At 36.1% G+C, this 17,089-nt stretch overlaps 1 protein-coding gene across 2 annotated transcripts in view; it reads left to right on the top strand.

The window, feature by feature from the left end:
• The first annotated feature begins 223 nt into the window (after nt 1-223).
• Nucleotides 224-17,089, top strand: part of zdhhc20a (zinc finger DHHC-type palmitoyltransferase 20a) — a 31,899-nt gene continuing 15,033 nt past the window's right edge. Inside the window, exons 1-11 of one of the 2 annotated variants that reach the window (XM_049468663.1) lie at nt 224-365; nt 3,331-3,357; nt 4,333-4,427; nt 5,491-5,611; nt 7,026-7,095; nt 7,209-7,241; nt 9,553-9,673; nt 10,823-10,858; nt 12,425-12,554; nt 15,810-15,936; nt 16,983-17,069. In XM_049468663.1, the coding sequence (XP_049324620.1) occupies nt 248-365; nt 3,331-3,357; nt 4,333-4,427; nt 5,491-5,611; nt 7,026-7,095; nt 7,209-7,241; nt 9,553-9,673; nt 10,823-10,858; nt 12,425-12,554; nt 15,810-15,936; nt 16,983-17,069 (965 nt within the window). In that variant the 5' untranslated portion in view covers nt 224-247. The remainder of the gene's footprint in view (nt 366-3,330; nt 3,358-4,332; nt 4,428-5,490; nt 5,612-7,025; nt 7,096-7,208; nt 7,242-9,552; nt 9,674-10,822; nt 10,859-12,424; nt 12,555-15,809; nt 15,937-16,982; nt 17,070-17,089) is intronic. The other variant, XM_049468664.1, reaches the window with a different exon arrangement.

Here is a 17,089-nt window from a genome sequence, read left to right on the forward strand (position 1 = left end):
TTTTTTTTTTTGTTTGTTTGTTTTTAAATGTTTAGTTTTAGTTATTTAATAAAATAAAAACTGTGTTTTTTATCTTCTTTATCGCTGGTTGGTGGTGAATGAATTTTCCGGGGTAAAGCCCCTCTTTGTTTGGCTCAGCTGTTTCTGGCCGGACTGAGGGACGTCACTGCCTCTCTCTCTCTCTCTCTCTCTCTCTCTCTCTCTCTTTTTTTTTCCATCCCTCTCTCTCTCCGCGGCCGGATTAAAGATGGCGCCCTCTCGTGTGTTGAGATGCTGTCAGCGGGGCTTATCGTGGATCCCTGTTATCTTCATTAACCTGGTCGTATGCTGGTCCTACTACGCCTACGTCGTGCAGCTCTGCATCTGTGAGTACCAGCGCCCGCGGGTCCGGGGTCAGCGGGAGCGGGGAGCGGGGTGAGGGGCGCGGGGAGCCGGGCGGAGAGCGGCGGCGGTGGAGCCGCTGTGGAGCCGCTGTGCGGAGTGTCAGCTACTGCCTGGTACCGGTGTTCTGTCGAATTGTCATACCCATCGATACATGCTTCCCAACGCTACTGCGCATGCGCCGACCTACACGCTTTAATTATTTATCGTATTTTTTTAATGTTTATTTATAATTAATCTGTTTTAGGGGAAGTTTATGTGCATTAAACAGCCTGAACGCTTAGTCATTGCACAAAGTAAAATGGAAACTAAAAATTGTATTATATTATAAAGTATTATCATAAATAAATACTAAAGCAGTTTGTAATAAGCTATATTTGCTATAACTTTGCCATGATACAATGATTTATCCAATCCAAATCATAATAATCATAATAACGTACATCTATTACTGGAATTTCACTGCGTAAATGCCCTAAAATAGTGCATCTTTTGTAGTTTTACAGTTAAATATACATTAGGGCAGCACAGTTCGACAAGGTAGCACAATTCGGCAGAACACTCATATCTCAACATCAGGACTAACTTTACTTATTAAATCCGCTTCGATTCCAAACACCAACCTGTTCCTGTAAAAGAACCGGCGCGTTTACACCGAGCGTGTTCGCTGTTTAATTTAGTTTAATCTGAATTCTGCGCTTTTTGCGTTGAAAAGCAGCAGATCTGTGAACTCACCGGTAAAACTCCTCTAACGGGAACTTCCACTCTGCTTTCAGAGTCATAGTAAGTTAAGTTATAGTAATCTAGTATTTTACCACTGTAACCATTCATTTAATTATCTTTAAAAAAATCTGAAATACATTCCCGTAATTAACTATTCATTCAGCGTTCTTTAGACATTTCCATTTTTTTTTTACAATTCTAGCTGGGATAAACTTTAATAATAAGTTCAATAATATTTGATATCGTGATAACATTTATGTCTGTGTTTATTTGAATGTTTGTACACACACACACACACACACACACACACACATATAACAATGAAGAATGAAGAGTATTTTAGCCTTAGCTTTAATAACTGAGACTCTATAACTTTACACACAGTGTGGTATTCTGCAGTAGGTAAAGAAAAATATATGTATTTCCAAGACTATGATTATTAAGATATAGTATATTGTTGGACAAATACACGAACAATGTAGCTACTTGAGTTAAAGTAACGTTAGATAACCAGTAAAAAGTAAAATGTTACTCCTTATTTCCAGTTATTCTGCTAGTCTTTCATGTTTGCTTCGTAATGTTTATGTGGTCATACTGGAAAACTATCATTTCCAAGCCCAGCAATCCTTTAACGCAACTTTCGAGCTGTTCATGAGGTATCTAGTGTCTGAATTCCATATGTGTATGAAGCTTAGTTGTAGACTTCATTTTCCTTTTAATATTTAAAATGCTGTGATATTATATTTAAGTAAAGCTTGATCACATACAGTTGTTTATTTTGGGGCAGATGCCCAGACAGGGATTCAGCCTAGTCTTGAGCTACATGTCATTTTGAAGTAGATAATTAAAGTAAAATGTTACTCCAGTAAAACTAAAAAAATCCTCCCTTTAGACCTTTACTCAAGGAAAAGAAAGAAGTAAGTCCAAATATACCTGAGTATTAAAAGTATTCAAACCTATGGTGATGTATGAGTGACAGACCCTTTAAAAGCTGAGTAGTAGTGTAAGTTCCCTACAGCACTCTTATCTCTTCTTTCCCTTTAACTATGAAAGCGGTGTAAGACAGTGTGTAAATGTGTGACTTTTTGTCTGACTTTATTTGATTAACTTGCGCTCCTTTTAAAAGTGTATTTTAGCTTCTACAGGTCTGTTCCAGTCATTTACCCCATTCAGATGCTTTAAATAAAGGTTTTTATGTTCTGTATATGAGTTAACTAGAACAAAATGTTAAATACAGGTTATAAAACTATGTGTCCTTTGTGTTCTATCAGGATTTTAAAATATAAAATATATTAAAAAAAAACATGAATGAACTTCTCATAGAATTTATCTGATTTAATTTTGAATTTGGTCTCAATATCTTGTGGGTTAAACGTAAACTTAAACGTAGGGCTTAAATGTCCTATTATTATTTTTTTGTAACAAGACTCTTGCTTAATCAACTAATTTGTGAAAATAAGACTGTAGTGTCACTCTTATTTCACCAATCTTTTAATAAAATGTCAATCTTTTATGTAAGCTGTTTCACTGTAAGCGGATGTTTCAGTGGATATTTAGGTCCAACAGGTCAAAACAAGTGTAAAAAAATTGAATGCTGTGTTTATACTTCTTTCATTATTATGATATTATGATTATGTTTAAATTATGATTAATTTTTTATGCACACATCAGCTGTAAATGTGAATTTAACTGTAGCTTTTAGTCTGAAGTCTTTCACTTTGTGAAAGTTCAGAACATGAGGATTTCCTGTGAGTCACTCAAACGTTAATGCCCCAGGATGCCTTCTACTTCCCATGTGCAGTAAACACTGCTGGTAACTGTCTGCTTCCTCCTGTCATTTGTTCCAATTATACTGGAATAGCAGATCAGATCAAAGTGCAAAGCTTTTAACAATTTCCTTGATCTAGAAGTATAAAATAAAGGCACACAGGCGAGTAAACGCTGGTTAATGAATAATCTCACAGTACAGTGCAGCGATTTAGTGCTGTACATTTATTCATATGAATTAAAGGACCTGCCATTCAGTACTCCTCATTCTAGAGGTATTCCCTTACACAAGGCAGGCTTTCTCCATGCCAGATGGCAGTGCCAGCCTCCCTGTGCACTGGTTTTACTGGGGAGAGGAGGTGAGAGGCACTCAGCAGCTGCCTCTGAATTGTAGAGGATTCTAACTTAATCAATGGAACACATTCTTAACAAGTGTCTCTCTCTCTCTCTCTCCTCCAGACACAATCCCTAACCCTGAAGAGCAAGGTAGGAGAGGGTCTGCTTTTGTAAAACACAACAAGGATCTCTTTGCCTCTCTTTTGCCTATAATTAGGGGTGTCACGATTTCCATATTTCATCGAAATCGATGGAAATTATGTCATGGTCTCGAGCCTCGAAGTCAAAAAGAGGATGGACGATCCCTCCCTCTAAGCTACACAAAACTTTCTCCAGAGAATGTGGACATTCTCATCTTCTTAAAGAAAAACTTAAAGAAAATATAAAAATAACAGCTGTTTTGTCTAGACTCAAACATGTTAATAGTTTTTGTACCTTAAGGAGCATCTTTCTCTCAGATAAAGTTAATAATATATCTTTATTAAAGAAAAAACTTCTCATTCTCAGGGACCGAAAAAGTCTTAAAGTCTTATTTTTCATGTTTAACTGTTATAGTAGGATAGAGTTCAGTTTGTTAAGGCTCTAATTGTTCTATTATTTTGTACATGACTGTTCCTGTATTTTTTTTATTATTTATTTTGTTATGTTGCACATTGCTGTTTTAATAGTGCACACTGCTGCTACCAAAAAAAGCCACTAGATGGCATTACATATATATCTTAATTAAATTATTTAAATTTGACCATTAGTGCCTAATGTGGTGTATTACAGATCACTTGTATCACTTTGCATCACTTATATCAAGCCCACCTTTTGAAATAAGATATTGTAAATTTGATTAATCAAACCAATGACTGACCATAGACTAATCTAAAACTGGTATAGGCCTCTCTGCTGTAAAAAAAAGAAAAAAAATCGAGAATCGAATCGAATCGTGACCCTAAAATCAGAAATAAAATCGAATGGAGGATTTAGAGAATCGTGACACCCCTACCTGTAATGGATTGCTGCCTCTTTCATTACTGCTTGTTAAGGATGGATGATGTTGCAGTTACAGTATAATATAATACAATACAGTCTGAAACAAATGGAACATTAATCTTCTTTTTTCTTTTTTATTTCCAGTTATTTATCTGGTAGTCTTTCATGTTTGCTTTGTAATGTTTATGTGGTCATACTGGAAAACTATCATTTCCAAGCCCAGCAATCCTTCAAAGGAGGTACAGTGTTTTTACCACTCTTCTTATTATTTTCTGTTTCTATATTATTAGAAGCCATGTTTAACACAACTTTCGAGCTGTTCATGAGGTATATAGTGTCTGAATTCCATATGAGTATTAAGCCTAGTTGTAGACTACATTTTCCTTTCAATAGATATATATATATATATATATAAATATTTTTATATTATATTTATGTAAAGCTTGATCACATACAGTTGTTTATTTTGGGGCAGATGCCCAGACAGGGATTCAGCCTAGTCTTGGGCCACATGTCATTTTGAATTGAGATTTTTTTCCATTAACAAAATTGAAACATAAAAAAAAGATATAGTCTATGACTAGCCTGTCCCTGTCCAGGAAACTGACCCTTTAACCCCGACCACTGACACCCTGTAATCCTGCTGTTCTGACTACTTAAATAGTTTAAATATATACATGATGAAGAGACTTAATGCATATGAAGGTGTGTGTTTATGTACTATAATAATACAGTACAATCCCTGCATCATATTGCCAAACACAGCCCTAATTTGTTCAGGTCTCTGTTTTACAGGATGATAGCCTTTAACTACACACTCATTGGGTTAGACCAATCAAAAAGATCCAGTCTACAAAAGTAAATGGAATATTACCAGGCGCACTGTAGAGTTCTGTTCTGTAGAGTTCTGTAGAAATTTAATGTAGATTTACTGCTTGTTATTAGTCGACTTCAACTGCCAAGCAGTGGGCAGGGCACTGCTAGGCGGGTCAGTGTGTAGCCTGTAGTTACAATACCACAAAACCATAATTACAGACTTGTGAATTATAATAGTAAGAAGAGCATAAAAGAAGCTTGTAGTTTTTGTGGTTGGTATATATTTTTTCATTATTTTTTTATTTCAATTTTTTTGCATGTCTTCTTTCTTCCACTTCTTTGCGTGATGATAAGGAGGTATTTATGTATTTATTTAATTATTTATTATTTAACAGATCTTGTTTAGTTCAATATTTAATTATGTATACACATGCAAGCACACGTGTGAGTCTTGCAGTCTTAACAGTTTTCGCTCATTTTTCCCAGTTCTTTTTGCCGAAGGCAGAAAAGGAGCAATATGAAAAGGAGGAGAGGCCGGAAGCCCAGCAGGAGATCCTCAAGAAAGTGGCCAGAAATTTACCCATTTACACTCGTACAGGCTCTGGAGGTCAGCAGCACCACACACACACTATAAACCTTAACACAAGAGTTGGGGGGCAAAAAACTGCTTGCGCCTATAGCAATGGAATTTCTTGTATATAAATATTACTATGTGCTGCTTACCTGCACTCACTCCTGAAGACTTACGCTATCTACCAGCCGCTGCGCTCCTCCAATGAACGTCGCCTCGCTTTACCAAACAAACATTCACACAAATCAATCCAGACTGTTCTCATACAGAGTTCCCCAATGGTGGAACAAACTACCTTCCACTACCAGATCAGGAGAATCTCTCACTATCTTTAATAAACTCCTGAAGACAGAGCTCTTCAAAGAGCTCTTACTCTCCTAACACCTCTAACTAACTACCTTCTACTACCAGATCAGGAGAATCTCTCACTATCTTTAATAAACTCCTGAAGACAGAGCTCTTCAAAGAGCTCTTACTCTCCTAACACCTCTAACTAACTACCTTCTACTACCAGATCAGGAGAATCTCTCACTATCTTTAATAAACTCCTGAAGACAGAGCTCTTCAAAGAGCTCTTACTCTCCTAACACCTCTAACTAACTACCTTCTACTACCAGATCAGGAGAATCTCTCACTATCTTTAATAAACTCCTGAAGACAGAGCTCTTCAAAGAGCTCTTACTCTCCTAACACCTCTAACTAACTACCTTCTACTACCAGATCAGGAGAATCTCTCACTATCTTTAATAAACTCCTGAAGACAGAGCTCTTCAAAGAGCTCTTACTCTCCTAACACCTCTAACTAACTACCTTCTACTACCAGATCAGGAGAATCTCTCACTATCTTTAATAAACTCCTGAAGACAGAGCTCTTCAAAGAGCACTTACTCTCCTAACACCTCTAACTAACTACCTTCTACTACCAGATCAGGAGAATCTCTCACTATCTTTAATAAACTCCTGAAGACAGAGCTCTTCAAAGAGCTCTTACTCTCCTAACACCTCTAACTAACTACCTTCTACTACCAGATCAGGAGAATCTCTCACTATCTTTAATAAACTCCTGAAGACAGAGCTCTTCAAAGAGCACTTACTCTCCTAACACCTCTAACTAACTACCTTCTACTACCAGATCAGGAGAATCTCTCACTATCTTTAATAAACTCCTGAAGACTGAGCTCTTCAAAGAGCACTTACTCTCCTAACACCTCTAACACACTAACTACTTCTAACCTCATTTCCTTCTTCCCCTCCTTCACTCCTCTATCCTATTATTTCCCTTTAACCTCCTTTAGGGCCTGTATAAAGATGTTTTTACCTTTAACTTCTATTTATTTTGTACTTCACTGCTGTAAGTCGCTTTGGACAAAAGCATCTGCCAAATGTAATGTAATGTAATGTAATGTGCTGCTTAGTTGTTTAGCATTTGTTGTTGTTGTTGGTTTCACAGCAATCCGCTACTGTGACTGCTGTCAGCTGATCAAACCGGACAGATGTCATCACTGCTCTACCTGTGACCAGTAAGCAAATTCCCCTTTATTCAGAATTATTCAGTATTCTGTATAACGCCAGTATAACATGCAAATATCATTTCTTCCTTCCTTCTGATTCTGTTATTTACTCCACATTTCAGGTGTGTTCTAAAAATGGATCATCACTGCCCCTGGTATGTAACATTTTAAAGATTGCACTAAAATAAAAAGTTTGTAGGTCATATAGTACAGTCATATGATAAAGTTTGGGCACCCCTATTAATTTTAATCATTTTTAGTTGTAAATATTTGGGTGTTTGAACAGCCATTTCAGTTTGATATATCTAATAACTGATGGACACAGTAATATTTCAGGATTGAAATTTGGTTTATTGTACTAAATAAACAAAAGTATGGGCACCCTTATCATTTTATTGATTTGAATACTCCTAATTACTTTTTACTGACTTACTGAAGCACAACATTGGTTTGGTAACCTCATTGAGCTTTGAACTTCATAGCCAGGTGTATCCAATCATGAGAAAAGGTATTTAAGGTGGCCAATTGCAAGTTGTTCTCCTACTTAAATCTCCTCTGAAGAGTGGCATCATGGGCTCATCAAAACAACTCTCAAATGATCTAAAAACAAAGATTGTTCAACATAGTTGTTCAGGGGAAGGATATAAGGATAAGGGGAGATTTAACCTGTCAGTTTCCACTGTGAGGAACATAGTAAGGAAATGGAAGTGAACCAAACTTTTTCATATGACTGTATATCGCATAAATAGAACAGGGTCATATAGTTTGTTAATCATTATTACAATATCCGCCTTTAATGTCCTGATATCTGAGAAGTCTGCATAATGTAATTGAGCCTCTAATCACTCGTTGGTGGCTCAAACAGGAAGCAGGGTGTTTAAAGTGCAGTTAAACAGCTACAGATGTTCTTCGTCTGTGAATACAATTTATAATTTAAGATCTGTATGGACTTAAAGTCTGTAAGCTAAAGCCACCACTGCCCAAACCTTCCCACCTTAATCATATCAAACCGTCTGAATGCCCCGTAGTGACGCAGGCTGGGTTGGTAACACTTTATTTTAAGGATCACAAATTAGGCGCTTATTAATGTCTTATTATTATTTACTTAATAAAGCCTTAATTAGACATTTGTAAATGATTTATTCACTACTTATTATTAGGCTTTATTCTGTGCTATAAGGTGTTATTGGTGCTTAATTAGGGGTCTGTGATTGATTAAATATTTATTCAGTTCTTTTTAGTGTCTAATTAGTGATGAACAGAAGCTCACTTTAGAATATGGTGCACATCTTGGTCTATTAGTGGCTTATTAACCCCTTATTAACTCTTATAATAAACTCCAGCACAGCCATAACCTTACCAAACTCACATAGATAAACTCAAACTGCTGCCAATTATAATAACACTACTAACATGTAGAATTAGCTAATAGTTAATAATGCTTAATAATCTGATTAATAACAGGGTGCTAACTATAATAACTGTTTATTGTGCTCTATAAGAACTAATACAGCCATTATTAATCATTTACACATAACAGACTCCTAATTAAGCACCAATAACACTTAATAACACAGAATAAAGCCTAATAATAAGTAGTGAATAAATAATTTACAAATGCGTAATTAAGGCTTTATTAAGCAAATAATAAGACATTAATAAGCGCCTAATTTGTGTTCCTTCAAATAAAGTGTTACCGCTAGGTTTTATGCAGATATACCAGCGTTAAGATTTAAACATTCTTGTCTTTAACTTCCTGATTTAAAGTCTTCAGGCAGAAACTGAATGAAGTTGTAGTTTTATTTGTAGTCATTTTGTAAAAACATATTTAATGCAGCTTATTTTCTTCTCTGAACTGAGATTTATGTTTCTTGGGGCACAGTTCAGTACGGCTTGAGATGAGGTAAGGTGAGGTAAGGAGAGACTGAGAGGTGTATATATATAAAATTAGGGGGAGGAGCTCAGGTAATTGAGGTGTGGTCCATATCTCAAAACTTTCTTAATTCTTAACACTTTTGCAAGCAGATATTAATTTAACTGCCCTTTTAATTCTGCCTCTTTAAGCTTCCAGAAAGGACAGTGCCGCCCTCTGGAGCCCACTGCCTGTTGGCTGTTTGGCTTTTTTGACCACAAAACTGCAAATTTGATCCTGCCTGCTGCTTCCTTCACAAATTATACAGATCCCACAAGCAAACCTGATCTCTAATTTATTAAATCATTTTGATCACAAAACCTCATGTCAGTCTGTAATCCCACCACAAATAAACAGAGTTTACAAATGTTGTCATTAATATATCTGAAGGTATGCTGTAAGCGCAATGTGCAGCAGCCACTGGTAATAGAGAGAACAGCTGAGTGGAATCTACTGTGCTGCAGCAGAATATCTTATTTAACGGGATAAATTAAAGCCAGAGTTTTTGCTTTGTACTTCACGGTTTTCTCTCTCTCTCTTTCTCTCTCTCTCAGGGTCAATAACTGTGTGGGTTTCTCAAACTACAAGTTCTTTGTGCTGTTCCTGGCGTACTCCATGCTGTACTGTGTTTTTATTGCGTCCACCGTATTGCAGTATTTCATCAAATTCTGGACAGTGAGTAAATTCACACATACAGTAATGAGCAGATGCCTATATATGAGTAACCAGCAGAGTTGGAAAGTGATAAATTACATTTACTCAAGTTATTGTAATTGAGTAGATTTTATGAGTAATTTGTAATTTTTTAAGTAGTTTTAAAATAGGTTATTTTACTTTTACTCAAGTACACAAGTAATTTACTTTGCTACATTGGAAAACTCCCTGTTACTGAGTAAAGAATAAAATGCTGGGGAAAAAAATGGTCTGAATAATAAATAATATAATTGGCACGAATGCTCGCGTGTGGAATAACGAGGCAGTAACGTCCTCATGCAATACAAAATGTGTCCCGCCGGACAGAGCTGCAGCTTTCAAAACTTCCACATCAAACCTGAGAAAGCATGTGGTGGTGAGTATTTTATCATTAAACATTAATCTGCTTAAATGTTAAAAAATAACATGTAAATATCAGTTAAAGCAGAGCAATGACAAGTTAAAAAACAATAATGAACTGTAAAACTATAAAACTACAGTTTATAGTCACCTATATGACCATAACTTTTTAACAGTGAAGAAAAAAAATGGATGATAGAAACCGATACCACTTGTTCTTGATTTTTTTTTATGGGGGGTCTGAACAAATACTGCCTGAAAGATCCAAATTATTATGTGGAATAATAGTTCATTAAAACAATTTAATTTATGATTTTGTTTTTACTTTTTTACATCAAATAATTAAAAGTAACTATGTAACTTTTACTCAAAGTACATTTTAAATTGAGTACTTTTTAACTTTTACTTGAGTAGATTTTTAGCAAAGTAATTAATTACTGTACTTAATTACAGTTTTTCAGTACTTTTTCCACCTCTGGTAATCAGTATATGAGAGTGTTAACAGAATAATTCAGCTGAGCCTCAGATTTGATGTGCAGCTCAAAAACTCAGACCTTGTTGAGCAGCGTGTGTGGGAGCATTGTTCTCGACCCATATGTGAAAAATCTTAAAGTAACAAAGGCCATTGTTGTTCACACTGTGGATATGTGTGTTTGCAAGCTGATGTGTGTGTGTGTATGTATATATGTGAGTGTGTGTGTGTGTGTGTGTGAGCAGGATCTTGTCTCTGTTTCTAACATTCTGTCCCTGTCTCTAACGTTCTGCCTAAAGCTTTGCAGGAGAAGAGCAATAGAGCATTGTCCAGAGGTAAAACTCTGCATGCTTGCTTTGCTTGTGTGATTAGAACTCGTTGTCGTGGCTGTGGGTGCTGTTGTAGTGTTTGTGTAACTGTGTAAATGTGTGTAAATGTGTGTTTGTGTGTCTGTAGTCTGAATTAGTCCCATTTCCCTGAAGGAAAGACGTCAGAGCTGCAGTTAGCCTCAGTCTTATTTATAGCTATTGTTTGTTTAACCTTTCGGTGGTTCAGCTGACCTGCGTTTCCAAATGTTTACAACTACAATTACAATTACTCAACAGTGAGTTACATAAATTAAACCTAACTAAGAAGAACCACACTGTAGTTAATTATTATATTTAGGATATAATAAGACTGAGCTCTGCTGGTATGAGCAGAAATCTCATGTCTCCTCTTTAAATGTCTGTTTAGCTTCCTGTATGCTTATCAGATTGTAGACGCATTTACAGAGCATCCGGAACATACAGCCTTATTCCACATTGTATTAAATTAATCTCTTTCCTCAAAATTCTACACAAAATACCCCATTATGACCATGTGAAAAAAGTTCTCTTTGTTTTTTATTTTAATACATTTTCAAAACTGTCAAGAAAACGTTTTTCACATGGTCATAATGGGGTATTTTGTGTAGAATTTTGAGGAAAGAGATTAATATAAGTAGGGCTGCAGCTATCGATTATTTTAGTAATCATACTGAAAATCGATTCAATTAATCGAGTAATCGGATAAAACATAAAATAAGAGATTTCACTTAATAATGAATAACCAGTTGGTTTAATTTTTAAATTCGCAACATACATTTCCACATTTCAAACACAAATAGAAATAAATAAAACACAAAATAGACATAAATACCACAGGCAATAACTTAATAATTAATAATTTAATAAATTAAGTTGAATTATTTAAACTTAGGATTTCTTGTAAGTATTAAATATAGGGCACTAATCAATAATAAAGGCATAAACTTTGACTATGTTGTGCATCTTAGCTTTTTAACAGCAGAGAAAAGGCAGATCTGCCAGTGTTGGATAAACTCGCTGCAAGCAAGTCAGCGGATTCTCTTTTTCTTGTACGTTTTCGGAAATTAAATTCGGAGAAGTTAAATTTACCTGCTTACCGCTCCAAAAACCTCCGCCTCCTCCACTTCCTGCTTCCTGTGCCTGGGTGACGTAATGCTAAGCGCTGTTTCACATTAAAAGTCCATGTTAAATTCCGTGCTTTGAGTTTTAAAATTTATTAAACGATTCCTCGAGGCACAGAAAATTAATTGATCAATTTTTTACATTGAGTAACTCAGATTACTCGAGTAATCGTTTCACCCCTAAATATAATACAATTTGTAATGGCTGTGACGTAATGAAATGAAATGTGGAAAAAGTGAAGCGCTGTGAATACTTTTTGGATGCTCTGTAGGAGCAGCGCTGGAGGACCAAATGCCATCTTTATTTCGGCTCCTTTTAAACAAGATTTTGAGAAGCTGTTAACGTCAGAACGAGATATAGATCTCTATACAACCTGCTATTAAACTGTAAAATTCCATTTCTGAAAATGTCATTTGTTCTTTTTCTGACCAGAATCAGATAGACACTCACGCCAAGTTCCACGTGCTGTTCCTCTTCTTCGTGGCAGCCATGTTCTTCGTCAGCATCATGTCCCTGTTCACCTACCACATCTGGCTCATCGCCAAGAACAGGACGACTATAGGTAACCCACCTCAATAAACTCACCTGTTAACAGTTAAATTCTTCATTTTCATCATTTTCCTATTTTTAGAAACCAGAGGATTAATGAAACTGAAACACCTGTCGTCATTTTAGTGTGGGATTTTAGGTTTCATGGCTAAATTGGAGCAGCCTGGTGTTCAATCTTCATTAATTGCACATTGCACCAGTAAGAGCAGAGTGTGAAGGTTCAATTAGCAGGGTAAGAGCACAGTTCTACTCTAAATATTACAATGCACACAACATTATGGGAGACATACCAGAGTTCAAAAGAGGACAAATTGTTGGTGCACGTCTTGCTGGAGCATCTGTGACCAAGACAGCAAGTCTTTGTGATGCATCAAGAGCCACGGTATCCAGGGTAATGTCAGCATACCACCAAGAAGAACCAACCACATCCAACAGGATTAACTGTGGACGCTGTAAGAGGAAGCTGTCTGAAAGGGATGTTCGGGTGCTAACCCGGATTATATCCAAAAAACATAAAACCACGGCTGATCAAATCACGCAGAATTCAATGTGCACCTCAACTCTCCTGTTTCCACCAGAACTGTCCGTCACCACAATCAATTATTGTGCTCTAAAACCAGGAGTTTCAGATTTATATCTGTTTTAATTTACACTTCCAGTGTTATATATAATTCTGATATTTATGAGGATTGAAATGGTCATGTGTAAACAGGGTAAAGTTGGGTTACCTTCATTACGGCTATGACGTACCAGCCTTTCTGATAAGACTGGTGTTTTGGTCTGATAAGAAAGCTGTTAAGGTTAAGAGAGCAGAACATACAACAATGACTGTGCTCTGTATGAAATCCAGGATCCAGGAAGGTTTTATAAGAGTACAAAGTCTGAAATACTGTGCCTACAGTTTAAAATAGTGCTGTGTGATATGAGGATAAATATTCTAAAGACGATATTGTGAAAAGTGTTTATCGTGCTACTTACCTTCTATCCTCCCTATCGTTTCTACAGTAATTTCATCAATTATTCATGCTAATATATAAAGTAGGCTATGATGAAATGTATTGGCGTGGTCACTTTGCATAAACTCGGTTTATATAAGTGATAATAAAGTAATCTTCACAAAAAGAAAAGCTTCATAATGTGGTTTTGTGACATGAAGCTGCTTTACGTTATTTGACGGACACTTTAAAATTTGTTAATTGAGTTTATTTTGATAACTCCATTTAAATACCTGTATAATTTAAAAAATATATAAAAAATTTGCTACTGCATCTACCTCATCTATTTTCATTTGATATATATACAGTTGTGGTCAAAAGTTTACATACACTTGTAAAAAAACATAATGTTATGGCTGTCTTGAGTTTTCAATAAGTTCTACAACTCTTATTTTTCTGTGATAGAGTGATCGGAACACATACATGTTTGTCACAAAAAACAGTCATAAAATTTGGTTCTTTCATAAATTTATTATGGGTCTGCTGAAAATGTCACCAAATCTGCTGGGTCAAAAATATACATACAGCAACAAAATTTGTCAATTTTGGTGATGTAGCGAGTTGTGTCAATCAAATTAGCTTCATGTCATGGCCTCTTCACTTCTTGTAAGTGATTCTGATTGACTACAGCTGTTGACTTCTCATGAGCCCATTTAAATAGGGCTCATTTGACCCAGTGATTAGACTCAGCTACAAAAGCTACAATGGGAAAGTCAAAGGAACTCAGTGTGGATCTGAAAAAGCGAATTATTGACTTGAACAAGTCAGGGAAGTCACTTGGAGCCATTTCAAAGCAGCTACAGGTCCCAAGAGCAACTGTGCAGACAATTATACGCAAGTATAAAGTGCATGGAACAGTTGTGTCACTGCCACGATCAGGAAGAAAACGCAAGCTATCACATGCTGCCGAGAGGAGATTGGTCAGGATGGTCAAGAGTCAACCAAGAATCACCAAGAAGCAGGTCTGCAAGGATTTGGAAGCTGATGGAACACAGGTGTCAGTCTCCACAGTCAAGCGTGTTTTACATCGCCATGGACTGAGAGGCTGCCGTGCAAGAAAGAAGCCCTTGCTCCAGAAAAGGCACCTTAAGACTCGGCTGAAGTTTGCTGCTGATCACATGGACAAAGATAAAACCTTCTGGAGGAAAGTTCTCTGGTCAGACGAAACAAAAATTGAGCTGTTTGGCCCAGCAATATGTTTGGAGGAGAAAAGGTGAGGCCTTTAATCCCAGGAACACCATGCCTACTGTCAAGCATGGTGGTGGTAGTATTATGCTCTGGGGATGTTTTGCTGCCAGTGGAACTGGTTCTTTGCAGAAAGTAAATGGGATAATGAAGAAGGAGGATTACCTCCAAATTCTGCAGGAAAACTTAAAACCATCAGCCCGAAGGTTGGGTCTTGGGCGCAGTTGGGTGTTCCAACAAGACAATGACCCAAAACACACATCAAAAGTGGTAAAGGAATGGCTAAACCAGGCTAGAATTAAGGTTTTAGAATGGCCTTCCCAAAGTCCTGACTTAAACCCCATTGAGAACATGTGGACAGTGCTAAAGAAACGGGTTCATGCAAGAAAACCATCACATTTAGCTGAACTGCACCAATTCTGTCAAGAAGAGTGGTCAAACATTCGACCTGAAGCTTGCCAGGAGCTTGTGGATGGCTACCAAAAGCACCTAGTTGCCGTGAAAATGGCCAAGGGACATGTAACCAAATACTAATGTTGCTGTATGTATATTTTTGACCCAGCAGATTTGGTGACATTTTCAGCAGACCCATAATAAATTTATGAAAGAACCAAATTTTATGACTGTTTTTTGTGACAAACATGTATGTGTTCCGATCACTCTATCACAGAAAAATAAGAGTTGTAGAACTTATTGAAAACTCAAGACAGCCATAACATTTTGTTTTTTTTACAAGTGTATGTAAACTTTTGACCACAACTGTATACATATATATTGCTGCAGTAAAGGTAAAATTCTAATTTGTGAAAGTTGGGTTTAATGCCACTTTGAAATAAAGTTGGAAAAAAGTAAGCAATTATATTATTTAGTCATATTTTTCCAAAAAATAACTGAAAACATACTTAAATGTGGTATATCATGATATATATCGTTATCGTGATATAAAAAAACCTCCATATCGTGATATATGATTTTTCCCATATCACCCAGCACTAGTTTAAAATAACTCATGGTTGGCCAAATATGTTTAAAACTCTACAGAACTTTTACTCCTGTGAGTGAAATTAAAGTTTCCTCTCTCCTGACAGAGGCCTTCAGAGCGCCGGTGTTCAGAAACGGCCCTGATAAAAACGGCTTTACTGTGGGCTTCTACAAGAATCTCACCCAGGTTTTTGGAGACCAAAAGAGATACTGGTGCTTACCTATTTACACCAGGTAAGAAAAATGATCTATAAATATCCATAATTCCTTTTACTGTTTACATTTATTTTATTAGTATTATTAACAATAATTAGATTATCTGTAAATATCAGTCCGAAGTGTATTATAGAAAATTATTAGTTTAAAATAAACTCTCATTTTAAATATTGATAAACGACATTTTTGCTGTTTCATACCTGTCTAGTGTCTACAGGTTAAAAACATCAGTTGTTTTCTCCTGTTATGTAGTGTTAAATCTCCCACTGATCTTCATACTGATGCACACAGCAAATAAAATCTCAGACTGGATGCTGTTAGCCTGGTATCACTTCACTACAGCTGCAACTAATGAGTATTCCAGTAGTTGATTAATCTGCAGATGATTTTTTCGATTAATCGCGTATTCTTCCTATTGATCAGGGTTTTGATACAGTGCATGTTTTACTGTACAGCTAAATGTTTAGGGTCCTAAAGGTTTAATCAATGTACCTACATTATCTTAAACATTACAAACAAAAAATTGAAATCAGAAACATGTGTACATGCCAAATGTTGTTCTTTTTAAGAACTTGTTGGATACTTAAATACGTTTTTGGTGAAAATATTAGCAGAATTTATATTTAACCTTGAATTTTACCTCGTTTTGATCCAAAATACAATTCATCTCTTCTATTCTGAGGAAGTTTTTAATAGTTTTCCTTATAGGGAGAAGTACTTTAGGAGGCAATATAAACCCTAAACCATATATTTTTTTTTCATTAATAGCTGAAATGTGTTTCTTTGAAGTAATAAAACATAAAAGTGCTGCTTAATTATTTTATAATCATTTTCTAACCTTTAAAAAACTTTTACTGTGGTAATTTCTGCATCAATATCACCCCCCTGTTGACGTCCGACTCTCTGTGTCTAACTACCTCTATCAGAGTCACACTACTGCAACTCTCTCCTGCACTACAGCAGATTTAAAGTAGTGTTGATTTAAATCCCTCTTTTCAACATTAATAAATTGTAAACTGCACTAATCATTCTTTTTCTCTCTTTTTCTCTCTTTTTTTATGAAGTTTGGGAGATGGTTATACATTCCCCACTCGATTAGTCAACCTTGATTCTGAACAAGGAAATGTAGACCACCAGGCCGACCCAAAAAGGTACTTTTGTTATTGTTTGT

Source organism: Astyanax mexicanus, chromosome 20 (assembly GCF_023375975.1).
Source record: "Astyanax mexicanus isolate ESR-SI-001 chromosome 20, AstMex3_surface, whole genome shotgun sequence".
In the NCBI taxonomy this organism is placed as follows: domain Eukaryota; kingdom Metazoa; phylum Chordata; class Actinopteri; order Characiformes; family Acestrorhamphidae; genus Astyanax; species Astyanax mexicanus.